The following is a 12735-nucleotide window of genomic DNA, read 5'->3' on the forward strand; positions in this document are numbered from 1 at the left end:
CTTTTACGAGCCTCTACTGTACCTTTTATCCCAAGATACTTTGTGAAGAAATGCACAAACTTAAGATTTTTAAAAGCAAGAATGTAACTGTAAAGTGTTTTTGTCAAATTTAAAGTTTATAGATCAGGATCAGGAGGAATAAACCGACAAAATTCTTCAGATTTAACATGAAATCCACAAAATTATGCAGCAGCACCTTAATAACACATAAAACAAGCACAATATGTTAGAACTTAATTTCCATTTTGAGTTTGAGTTCTTCGGCCATGATTCAGTTGCAGAGCATAATATTAGATCATATGTTATATTTCTGTGGTTGAAAAGATAGTTTGGAAAACTACACCATATTCTATTGGCCTGGAGGCCAGCATCAAGTCTGTTATAATTAAAGACAATGAAGCTAACAAGCGTGGTGTTCCCTGTAAAGGCCAACATGCTCCAGTGACGAGGGGATTTAACACAGTGAGTTCCAAGAGACACTTTCATTTAACACAACGTCAAGATTTGTCCAGAAAAATGTTTATTTCACTCAATCCAAATCCATTTTCACATGTTGGTCAGTAGTAGCAGACATACATTATTATGGTACCTTTATCTACATTCATGTAACACACACACTCAACTCTTCGCTGAGGCCACAAAAAGGTTTCCAACAGACCTTTCTCACAGCAGACATGTTAGCTTTGTCTCATTTCAGGGGCTACATCCATCGGAGGCTGCATTTTAATGATTGGATCACAGCGGCGCAGCTCGTCTGTCCCATTTTCAAGGCTTCTACAAATGTGGCCAACAAACACATCTTCCCATCTCCCTAAAACCAAAAGGGGATGGAATGGGTAGAACCTTCCAGGCCCAACCTATCCCAGGAATCATTGCACTTCAGTGGCAAAACGTTACAGTGTTGGCAAGTGACATCGGATGGTTGAGCATCACTCTTCAACTCAACCAAACAGCTAAGGCCGGACATGCTAAAAAGCAACAACAAAGGGCATGAAAACTTTGTCAGTGTGTCCAAATTCAGCTCTGTTGCTAGGCAACAACAATAAGGATGAGCTGGTGATGCTGATCATGTTAAGCGTCTGAAGACCAGACCGTCTCATTTCGGTTTGGCCTTGGCAGTCTTCGAGGCCCACGAAGGAGGCGCGGCGCTAAGTAGACCACGTCCTCCAAAGGATGCAGCTCGAATTGAGACACAGACCTTGAAATGACACAGAAGTCAATGCCTGGGTGTAAATCATAAAATCCATCATGGCTGAATTCCATTTAGATGCTCCAGTATCAGGGTCCTGGTGTCATGCATACTGGCTCATTGTCACACAATCAGAGCCATTGTTTATTTTATCAGCAACACACGTGTGCTTTACCTACTATGACATATCACAACCTCTGCAGTGACAAAGGCCTGATGGAAAAAATACAGTGATTGTCGCCATCCTAATACACAGTATATAATACAAAACAGTCTACACTGCACGAATAAAATGAGAAATATATTTTAAAAGTTAAGACTTTCATCATATATTAAATTGATCATAAAATATCCAGTTTTCTTAAATACAGACAGTGCATTAAGTTCTATAAAAATTAAAGATCTATTATATTAAACTTGTGCTTGAACAACATAAAAAGGTTTAACTCTCCGAGTAGCATAGACACACATCTCATCATGTGATTGCAACTTAAAACCTAAATCTTAAATTTCTGAAGAATCTACAGTGTCATGTAGCGAACAGTACGTCCTTGATGCTATAATAAATCAGCACCGATTTTATGTTAAATCTAACATTAAAAGTGCAAACACTGGGCTCTCAAGGCACAATGACAAAGGCACCGCACGTTGTAACATTGTTCCTACACTGTAAAATGTAGTTAAGATGATTTTATTGCATTTTATCACATGATAGTGTCTGTACTTCAATTGTGAAGTAGTTTTTTTGCATAGAGGAAATGTTGTACAGCACCTTTAAATGATTTCTAGATATAGAAACATCAGTCAATGCAACTTGGACACATCCTCGGTGATGAACCCAGGGTCATCGGGTATTTGACCCTCACTTGGGCGACCCAGCCAGGGTGATCATTCCCCGGCTTCAGTCCAAGTTGCCCGCTACATCATGGATTAGCCACTTCGATTTCAATAATTGTCCATTTTTAAAAATCCTTTAAGTGGCCTTGGTTAAATATGCCCACTGTGTGCATAAAAAACGTATATTAACAATATTTGCAAATTGCAGATGCTCATCCTTGTCATCACAGTGTTGTTGTATAAAAAAAACTAATGTTATGCTCACTATTTGTCATCTATTCATCATATCTACATTTAGTTAGTCTGTGCATTGTGAGAAGCGGATATTGATCAAAGCAGCAGCCTTTACTTAAACATGACAAATGCTGATATGGTAAATTGTTCGTATCAAAATTAGTATCAAAACTTAACACGCCATAACATTACGTCTTTCTGTGGTTATCTGCGACTGCATGAAAAATATTAAGGTCCCTTTCTATCAAGGCAGATTGTCTGGAAGGAGAAGGCACATAAATGCTTTCGCACATAGTTCCTAAAACATTCAATCCATTATTTGGACTTGGTCTTCAAGTCAAGCACTTGTTTAACTTTCCTCATCATGAAGGCACTAATTAGCGCGCACACAACAAAAGTGACCCCGTAGAGTCCCGCAAAGAGAGCAACCTCACCACTGCCATGCAAACGTGAGTACAGCTCCCTGCGGCCCACGTAGTCAAGCTGGGAGGCATGAATCTGACACAGGGTGCAGCAGGATAGAAAAACGTGGAAAATCTGGTGACTCTGTCCCACAAAATCACAGCGTCCGGGGAAGCAACGCTCGAAAAGGGGGACGGTAAAAAAGAAGGAACAGCTGAGAAAGAACAAAACCTGGCCAAAGTGATAGAGAACGGCTGAGTCACTGCTGGCTGAGGACCAGGAAAAGAGTCTCATAGCCACTGGACTGCTGTTCCACATGTAGGCAATTGCCGAGGGCAGCACCTGGAACACCTTACGCACCCAGGTTGGTTGGCTGTGGTTGCAGTACTTGCCAAAGCAGCACCCCAGGCATGACAAACAGCTTAAGACGCTGGCGATAGGCATGAAGATCCCATGCACGTGTTTGTGAAAGCTCTCATCCACAGCATAATAAAAGTGAACTATGGCACTGCCATACTGATACTGTGCTACCCCGACATAGTCCAGGTAGAAGAAAACGTAGTGACACAGCTCAGACTTCCCACCCAGCGTGTGAGCTACAACGCTGAAGCCAGTGTAGCTCAAAGACGACAGGATGAGAATCAATAGAGGCCACGATTGAGGATCGCCAACAAAGTCCACAGTCTCTACAAGCTGCTGCAATTTGACCAGTAGAACTAAAAACGCCAGCAGGTGAGTCCAGATGTTGATTGTCTCATTGTGGCGCTGGAACAAGGACAGGAAGTAGTAGCGCCAGTTCTGGTTGAGCGGTCGGTAGCCTGTGCAGACATGGTGATCCCGAAAGTAGGCGGGAACCTCGTTGTCTCTCATGGTGCCGGGCATGGAGGGCGCAGCCTCAGTCAGCATCCGGGGGACCTGCCTGATCTGCTGCAGGCTGATGAACACACGCCCAATTCTGTCCATCACAATGGTCGCCATTACTGCAGGGAGCTGGATGGTTCCTGCGGAAAAAGAGAGTTGAAAGAGTTGAGATGTGTAAAAATGGACTCAGACTCCTGGTCCACAAAGGCCGTTTTCAGACATGAACTGCGGGTAAAATCCCGAGAATCGGCTACGGAGTTTACCCAGAGTTCGCCTTTCACACATGCACAACACTGCGGGAGGTTTTCTGCACAGACACGATCACAACAGCATCAAATCCTCCGCATTATTCATGCGAGAGGTGGAGCAGCCGGGTGCAGTGGACAGAGGCAGAAAGTGACGTATTAACTCCACTGCGGAGGTCACGTGATCATGTTTACAGCAGCCCAACACAGTCGTCAGCTCTTATCACCACAAACTGTTTTAACATCTTCCACTGTCTCTTCTACGTGTGTGTCACCACCTTTTTATTTCAGTTTTTGTCATTTTTGCGTCTGCCGTGTGTTAGAAGCCCCCACACACACACCCACACACTAGCTCGCAGTGACTCCAGCTGGGGATCCCCTGCTGTGTTGTCACATCGTCTCCTTTCTACGGACATTATACTCGCAGGCCAGGCGGATAAAGTCTACAGAAACTGCGGAGCGTCTTACTCTGACATTTGCGTTCACACATGCACATCCTCCGGAGAAAATACGGAGGAACTGTGGAGTCCAGTGCATGTCTGCGAGCAGCTTATTCCATTGTATAAACTTTTATTTTAGCACCACCAATTCCAATGTCCCTGGTGATGGGTTCTGAGTTGATCGTGACGTAAAAGAAAATAAAAAAAAATAAAAAGGACCACCCCCTCCATAACTTGGCACCAGCCAGCCTGCAGTACTTTTTTTCTGTGGCCGCCCCTGGAGAGAAGTGGCTGCTGTGCTGAACGTCCCTGAATCAAACACTCAGATTCTGTGAAGTAATGTAACGCCGGGTGTAACGAGTAACGTCGCGCTGCTGTCAGAGGTCTGTGAGTTCAGAGAAGTTTTGGCGCAGTGAAAAAAGAAAGACGTAACTTCTTCTACCCAGTGTCCATCACTGTCCATCCCTGTCCTCCCTGTCTGCACTGTGTCTGCGTGTGGACAAGATCTCACCTCGAAGCTCCTGGTCTCCAGAGTCCGCGGCTGAGACGATCAGTTCTGACCTCACTCCTCCACCCGCTCAATAAAATGTTCACCACACGTTCGATCGCTCCACTGACAGAGCACAAGCAAGTTAGTGACGACCACAGCCAACCCGGAAGCTTTGTTACTGTGGCGTAAAAATAAAAGTCTCGTTCTTTATCTACCACGTCTTGAATTGTGAGACTCTACTATAATCTGACAGCCAACAGTAATCAAACGGATACTTTCTACATCTGGCTGCAGAAAATTACAAAAAAACGACGATCCAGAAAATGGAAAGTAATGAAAAAGCTTTCATCTCAAATCTACATATACAATTTGCATACATGCACACAGTGGTGGGAAGTAACATTAGTGCATGACTCAAATACCGTACTCAAATTCAGATTTTGATGTACTTTATTTGGGTATTCAATCAATCAAATTTGTATAGCCCATATTCACAGATCACAATTTTCCTGATATGACTAAACAAAGTGTGACATCCCTTGACATCAACCCTCAGCAAGAGTGAGGCAAAACTTCCAAAACAAAAACCCTTATAACAGGAAAAAAATATACAGAAAACTCAGAGAGAGCGGCATGTGAGGGATCTCTCTCCCAGGACGGACAGAAGGACAATAGATGCTGCGTGAGTGTAGCCGAGCACGTCAACAAAACAATATTTACAACATTCAGGAGAAAAGATAGAATCTAACATGAATGGAGTGGGGTAACAACAGGTATCAAAGTATTTGTACATAAGAAAATATCTGACAGAGATGAAGAGAGCAGCAATGACATTGACATTTACAATTGTAAAGATAGAGCTAGTGCCAATAATAGTGGTGTATCTGAGTAGGCATTTTGTATATCTAGTTGTAGTAATAATAATCCATTATCAGATACCTCCACAATCCACAATCTACTGCAGACACTTAATTCTTAATGACTTATTTATGCTACTTGTAATACGTACTTATGCACAGTGAAAAATAATATGCTACTTTTAACCCACAGGCAGCTTTGGTTAGTAGCTCCTTTGTAGATTCACGATAAATTATGATGCAGACTATTAATATGATTGATCAACTCAGCAGTTTTCATAAAGTAGTTAAAGCAGCTACGCATTCACAGCGGCAACATTAAAGTTACGTGTACACATTGATGCATCAAAATGACTAAATCAGGTCTATTAACCAGTTTTATTTATCAACTCTGAAATAGGTCACTCTGCATAATGAGACCTTACTTTGTGCACTTCATTTTTCTGTCAGTGCTGTGTTTTATTTTGAAAAGTGATACCAAAAATCCTGTTGTGTTTGCAGCTTGACGTACCTGGGTGGATCAGCAGGAAGAAGTTTTTTTTTTCTGTCAAAGAGTGAATAAAAAACGAAAAAACCCGAATGTGTGACCTGATTATAGAACCTACAGACACGAGAAAGGCCTTAAAGGTGTGAGATTTGTACGGATAATAAGGGGGTTCAGGGTTAAGTAGTGAAGACAGTTGTTTTCTGGTGTGTTCGTGGGTAAATGAACATAGATATTTCTGTATGAACAACCTCCTCCAATCACAAGTCGTTTAATTTCAGTGGAATCACTTTGAGGACAGATAATCAACCACTCTTCAAACATCTCACATGAGCACAGGACTGTTCGTGGAGAGAGAAAAGGTATTCACACTGCGTGGGTGTGGGCTCCTGGAACATTCTTTGCCAGTGACTGTAGTTCTTCTTCTTTTCTTCTTCTTCTTTAACATAGCACAGAAATACATATCATACAGGCAGCAGCAGCAGAGTGGGATCACATTACTCCAAGTGTTGAGACAGGCTGCTTATCAGATGTTACATATTTCTTCAGGTCAAGTGTAAGAAGATAAAGCCAGAGAGCATGCTGGGATTAGTGAAAGAGTTGTATGAAAATGTTTCATGATTTATGATTATTTATGTCTTCATCTGAAAACCCATTGAATGTGAATCGTAGAATGAGTAAACAGGAGAGTTTGGTGTTAAACAGACATGTAGCTTATTCTCCCTTGACTGGACTGAAAGCCTGTGTGTCTCCAGTTGAAGTGGAAACAGGCTATGGGGTTATTAGTTTATACTACTAGTTTGAAGTCACGGCTTTTCAGTTTCTCGTTGATTCGATACGATACAATACCCCACGCTACGCTATTATGCGATACAAAACACCATATTCATCTCTCAAGGGAGAAACTCTCACCTTAATCATAGGACAGATAACAGGCAAGTTGCGATACCAAGTTGTCATACTACTCTCATATCCTTCCAGTAAATATTAACAGCTACTAAGCTTAGCATAACGTAACGCGATGAAACAGCTGGCTTTCCTCTGTCCAAAGATACCAAGAAACCGACTGGCACATGACATTCAGCGTGCACAGTGGATAATACAACAACAAGAAATGGCTCCGACACATTGTTCAGGTTTCCTGTGTCCTGATACTGTATGTCATCAAATCCAGTTTCCACCAAAGTTCTCATTTCGCTGTCTGGATCCAGGCCCTGTCATAATTTCACCTGAAGCAGAACTGTGGTTTGAGCTTTGCTGAATGCTTCCGCCCACATGTTTTTCCTGAGGCTCAGTTTTGGGCAACGTGAACTTGTTTCAAACAGGTTTAGAAAAATAACGTGTCTGTGATTGCTGTTGAAAAAACCACTTGACATGGTCTTGAAAACATGAGGTACAGTATAAATGCAACCTTTTTGTGAAATAATGCAATAATGACCTTTGGTTTTGGATCATGGGCTAAATTCCATCATTTAACATAAGACTTAAGTTTAGCTAGAAGTTGATTTATGCTAAAGAATTTGCTAAAATAAGATAAAATTAGATAACATGTTACAGCGGCAAAAAATAATAGTGAAATAAGAAGCATTATTGGATGAATAAATAAATATGTAAACAAGCGGAAATAGGAAATAGGAACAATGTATGTACTGTATATATAATGTAAACAGGATGAATATAATGTAAACAGGTAGTCAGGGTAAAAGAGAATGACCTCAGGTGTTTGCATATTTGTGATGTGATTGTGTGTATGTTGGATGACGCACCGTGGATACAAAGGACCCCCCCACTCCAGCTGCATGTTTCACTGAACAAACTTAAGAAACAGACATTTTGAGCAGCTCAGGCTGTTTTCATCTGCTCATAAAGTGTTTGTAATAATCTGACATGGAAGAAATTAGCTCACAGTGTAGTAGAAACAAGAAACTGTGGTCGGGTGATTACAGTGACACAGACTAAATGTGGCTCGAGAGGTTTTTACTTCAAATCCAAGGAACATTGTGTGTTTGGCAGAAGAAAACTACAAAAAAAAAAGGAAAATGCAGATGGGAGCATCTGCAGGAAGTTGAGTCAGTGAGTCATTTGCATACGATGTAAAACTAATATTTTGAAAAGCCTCAGTGGTCATTTAGATTGGTGAAATTCCTTTGTACCGTCAGCACTCAACTGCTGGGAGGATCTCTGAGAGTCTCATGCAGTAACTCTGTTTCTCTTCACACTTTTCAATATACACACACGCACACACACACACACGCACACACACACACATCAATGAGCTCACTCCCCTCCCTCTGTCAGTTTATCTCTCTTTACAAACACACATTTCCTGTTGCTAACCACCCTCGCTCTGCTCAATAATTTCATTTCCTATTCTGCAATCCTTTTCAACTTTTCTATTTTTATCACAATCATGTTCAAACTATCTGTCGCTCGCAGAATTTGAAGCAGTCGCAAGAAGGCTTGTTGTGTCTCCCAGCACAGTCTCAAGAGCATGGAGAAGATACCAGGAGCTGTTACACGAGGAGAGCAGGACAGGGCCGTAGAAGGGCATCAACCCAGCAGCAGGACCGGTAACTGCTCCTTTGTGCGAGGAGGAACAGGAGCAGCACAGCCAGAGCCCTTCAAAATGACCTCCAGCAGGCTACTGGTCTGCATGTTTCTGACCAAACTGTCAGAAACAGACTCCATGAGGGTGGCATGAGGGCCTGACGACCTCTGGTGGGACCTGTGCTCACAGCCCAGCACCGTGCAGCTCGATTGGCATTCGCCAGTGAACAGGGTGCCACTGGCAGGTCCGCCACTGGCGCCCTGTTCTCTTCACAGAGCCTGTTCACACTGAGCACATGTGACAGGCGTGAAAGAGTCATGAGAAGGTGTGGTGAACGCTATGCTGCCTGTAACACCATCCAGCATGACCGGTTTTGGCGGTGGGTCAGTGATGGTCTGTGGAGGCATATACTCGGATGTTCGCACAGACCTCCACGTCATTCCCTGACTGCTGTTAGGTACTAACAGAGCGAGTGTCAGACCTTACACTGGTGCAGTGGGCCCCGGGTTCCTCCTGGTGCAGGACAATGCCCGGCCTCATGTGGCCAGAGCGTGTAGCCAGGTCCTGGATGACGATTGACTGGCCCTCAAGTTCCCCTGATGTAAATCCAATTGAGCACCTATGGGACATAGACCACAAACTGTGCAGGAGCTCACTGATGCCCTGATCCAGGTCTGGGAGGAGATCCCCAGGACACCATCCGCCGACTCATCAGGAGCAGGCCCAGACGTTGTCCGGAGTACATACAGGCACGAGGAGGCCATTCACACTACTGAGTCACATTATGAGACAAAAAAATAAGGAGATTTATGGAAAGTAAAGATAACATTTTTTAGTGAGTCCTCAACTCTTTAAAAGGATGTTTGACGGTTGAGATTTGGTTTTTGGGTCATGGTTTAAATTCTACCAGTTAACACAAGGCTTTGGTTTAGGTTAGTGTTAGCATTTACATTTGTATCAACATTCATAAAGTTGTGTTTAATCAAACTATACGAACCAGCCAACACATAGAAATTACGTATTAAGTGTAAGAGTAGTAGTTTTGTCTGTGGTTGTGTAATGAAAGTGCAGTGTATAAAGGGAACTGGGACACAACACAGGGGGATAAAGGTGGTGAGTTCAGTGACCCGGTCATGTCTGTGTGGAGCCGGACAGTGCAGGTGCTTTTGTTTTCTCTTCAACTGACAGGTCTCCTGTGTATAACCTGCTCAACCTGTAAGGTGTCTCTACTTCCCCCTGTAAGGTGTAAGGTGTCTCTACTTCCACATCAAGACTGGTCATTAGCAGGAGCTCCACATACCATTGCCATACACAGTAACCCTCTATGTCCACAGAGGGGCAGTGTTTCCTACTTTTTTAAACCACTCTGGTCATTAGAGATTTAAATTCACTTAGAAAAGAGCTTTGTTCAGGCTTTGTGAACAGGTGAAGCCGTTTGGGTCAGCTGTGGCACAGGGGATAGAGCGGGTTGTCCACTTACCAGAAGGTTAGATCTCAGGCCCCCTCATTTCGCCTGCTGAATACTGAACCCCCAGGTGCTCCTGACCCCTGTGCCGGCAGTGTATGCAAGATGTGGGATGGAGAAAGTGCTGCAAATAGATGCACTGCAGGATTGTGTGTGTGAATGATGATAAATAAAAATAGAGTTTGTGATCACTTGATTGAATTCTTATTTAGGAATATGCATAACAGCGCTGCACGTCTGGGTAGTTTCACATCTCTATTCTCATCTCGCCTCCTCTCCTGAAGCAAGGCGGAGTGCTCTCTCACGTACACTGGGGGAAATAAGTGCCGTTGTCTTCAGGTGCTGTCGAAAAACCAAAACACTATTCAGAGGACAACCGTTTTTTTAAACGCTTCTTTCAGTTAAAGCACCCCCACCTGTAGTGTGCCCTGAGTCCTGTTCAACGGGCATGGGATATATGTCTATTTCCTAAATATATAGCTTTAAATTTGGCAAGGCATTTAGTTAACATTTAAAATTCAACATATGACATTAATTTAGGTCTTAAATCTGAGGAAATTTGCAAAAGGTGAAGAAAGTGAGCTAAATATATCAGCAAAAAAACAAACAATTTTTTACATTTGGCACAACATATGCATTCGCGTGCATCCATCACGAGTGTCACTGCAGTATTTATACATTTTGAGCAATAGGACCGATTACGTCACACATCAGTGGATCCTAACCTCCACTCTGGGATATTTGGAAGTAGAAGTTTGAAAGTAAAGTTTTTGAGTGATCTTCAGTGCGGCAGCGATTTTACACATTCGTCGATGACACGTGTTAGAAGATATCACTATGACTCAACTCCGCAGTGTAATGGATCTGAACGTTATTTGCTGCATGTTGTTCTTATATTTCAAGTGAAGGTTCTTCATAGAACGGAACACTTTCTGGTCCAGATAAACCATTTTATAACACTAGGTGGCACCAATTCCACATTTATAGTGAATGTAAACGGCTTTAACAGCAGAACCACATCCGTATCAACAGTAAAGACGAGACAAAATTTAAATTAATAATTTATTCCAAAAACACTACACCAGGGACTTGGCATCCTGCTGCATCTAGAGGAAGAGGGGAGCATTAGAAAACAATGTTTAGCATGTAGGACAGAGAAATGTTGTACACCAACCTGCTCATGTCACTGATGCAGCCTGCTGACCATCTTCCATTTGCTCTCTGGTTGAACACTCTGACCCTGTGGATTGTAGGACGCAGTCTGCTGTGAGGGAGCCGTGTATTTCAGCTGTGGTGTCTGGAAAACTTGCTTCTGGTCAGATGACCCCTTCAGCCTCCTGATGGGCGAGCCGCCGAGGCGATTAGGGATGCTGTGGATTATGGTCGGGGCGAACTGCTGAGAAGAGCGCCCCGTGACACGGAAGCCACCTCCTCCCTGGGTTCTGGTGTTCCACAGCGACGACGCAGGGCGGGTTCGGCTGGGCATCTCAGCCGAGGTGTATCTGGGGTCATAGTTCAAGCCCTGGCTCCCGCCTAGACTGCGTGGCGCAAATGCAGACTGGGGATAACTTGAGGCCATGCTGGAAGCAGGCGCGTAGTCTCCTTGGGCAGATCCTCCGGTCACAGTAAACATCTTGCTCTTGAACCGATCAGCGGCCTGGCTGGGGTCATTTCTGATTCTGTCATTTTGAGGGACTGAAAAACTAGAGGGTTTAGATGCTGCATCATTAGACTGTGAAGACACTCGTTGAGCACGGACAGTGGCTGAGGTGTACTTCCGTACAGAGCCGTGTTCTGGCACAGGAGCACCTGCACTAAACAGGCTAGAAGACTTTGAAGATGGAGGGTAGTTCGCTTGTGCAGAGAAGGTTGGACTCTGAGCAGACGCAGAATTTCTGGACAGATGCTGGTTAGTACGCTGTGTACCCTGCTGAGTGGGCCGAGTTCTAGCACTGAGGCTATTCTGTTTTTGACTGTGCTTACTCATAGCACTTCCACTAATGATAGAAGTAGAGAGGCCCAGAATACCTTTAGCATTTACCCGCTTGGGGTCTGTCGTTTTCCAATTGGGATTTGACACAGGGCTGCTCTCCACTAACCTGACTGAAGCGTAGCCACTGTGAGCTGGCTGTGAAACAGTTTGTGTGTAGCCACTGCTGGAAAACCCCCGATCATAATCACGGTTAACGGCAGGCCCTGGATTGAGGCTACTGCTCTGGGCCGAGTGTGGAGAAAAGGAGGCCTGTCTGAATTTATTCTGGGGATTGCTGCCACCATCTCTTCGTGGACCACTGTCCTGTCGCGAGAACCCAACATATGCGTTGTCGCTTGGTCTCTGGGAGCCCTGAGCTGCAAGAGAGACAAGTGTTAAAGATCTACAACTTGTAAATTAAGAGTTGTTTGTTTTGAAATGGTGGGGTTCTGCTCACTTTGTGTGGCCCATAAACAGCGTACATGCTCTGCTTGAAACAAACAAATCAGCCAGAAGGTCCTGCTCAGAAAACAAGACATGAAAATCAGAAGCCATTGGACAACAGCAGCACTACACAGTCACAAAGAGTGATTACTTACATCAAATGAATTGCACAAGTCATTTCTGCATACAGCCTGGTCAATGCAACAGTAGTCCACCAACCCTGGAGTTACTTGCTGTGCACATGTGTGTCCAGCAGAGAGGCAGCAT

The 12735-nt window shown here is 43.8% G+C and overlaps 2 protein-coding genes across 2 annotated transcripts; both read right to left on the reverse strand.

Moving 5' to 3' along the window:
- Positions 1-503: 503 nt before the first annotated feature.
- Positions 504-4855, reverse strand: paqr7a (progestin and adipoQ receptor family member VII, a). Its single transcript, XM_035183759.2, has 2 exons — positions 4720-4855; positions 504-3663 (listed from the first exon to the last, which is right to left on the reverse strand). The coding sequence occupies exon 2, from the start codon at positions 3638-3640 to the stop codon at positions 2576-2578; it is 1065 nt and encodes a 354-aa protein (XP_035039650.1). The 5' UTR covers positions 3641-3663; positions 4720-4855; the 3' UTR covers positions 504-2575.
- Positions 4856-11100: 6245 nt separating this feature from the next.
- LOC118125261 lies at positions 11101-12735 on the reverse strand. Its single transcript, XM_035183694.2, has 4 exons — positions 12624-12735; positions 12482-12543; positions 11227-12401; positions 11101-11158 (listed from the first exon to the last, which is right to left on the reverse strand). Exons 1-3 carry the CDS (start codon positions 12644-12646, stop codon positions 11236-11238), a joined length of 1251 nt encoding a protein of 416 aa, XP_035039585.2. The 5' UTR covers positions 12647-12735; the 3' UTR covers positions 11101-11158; positions 11227-11235.

The sequence above is a fragment of the Hippoglossus stenolepis genome, chromosome 17, assembly GCF_022539355.2.
Source record: "Hippoglossus stenolepis isolate QCI-W04-F060 chromosome 17, HSTE1.2, whole genome shotgun sequence".
NCBI classification, from domain to species: domain Eukaryota; kingdom Metazoa; phylum Chordata; class Actinopteri; order Pleuronectiformes; family Pleuronectidae; genus Hippoglossus; species Hippoglossus stenolepis.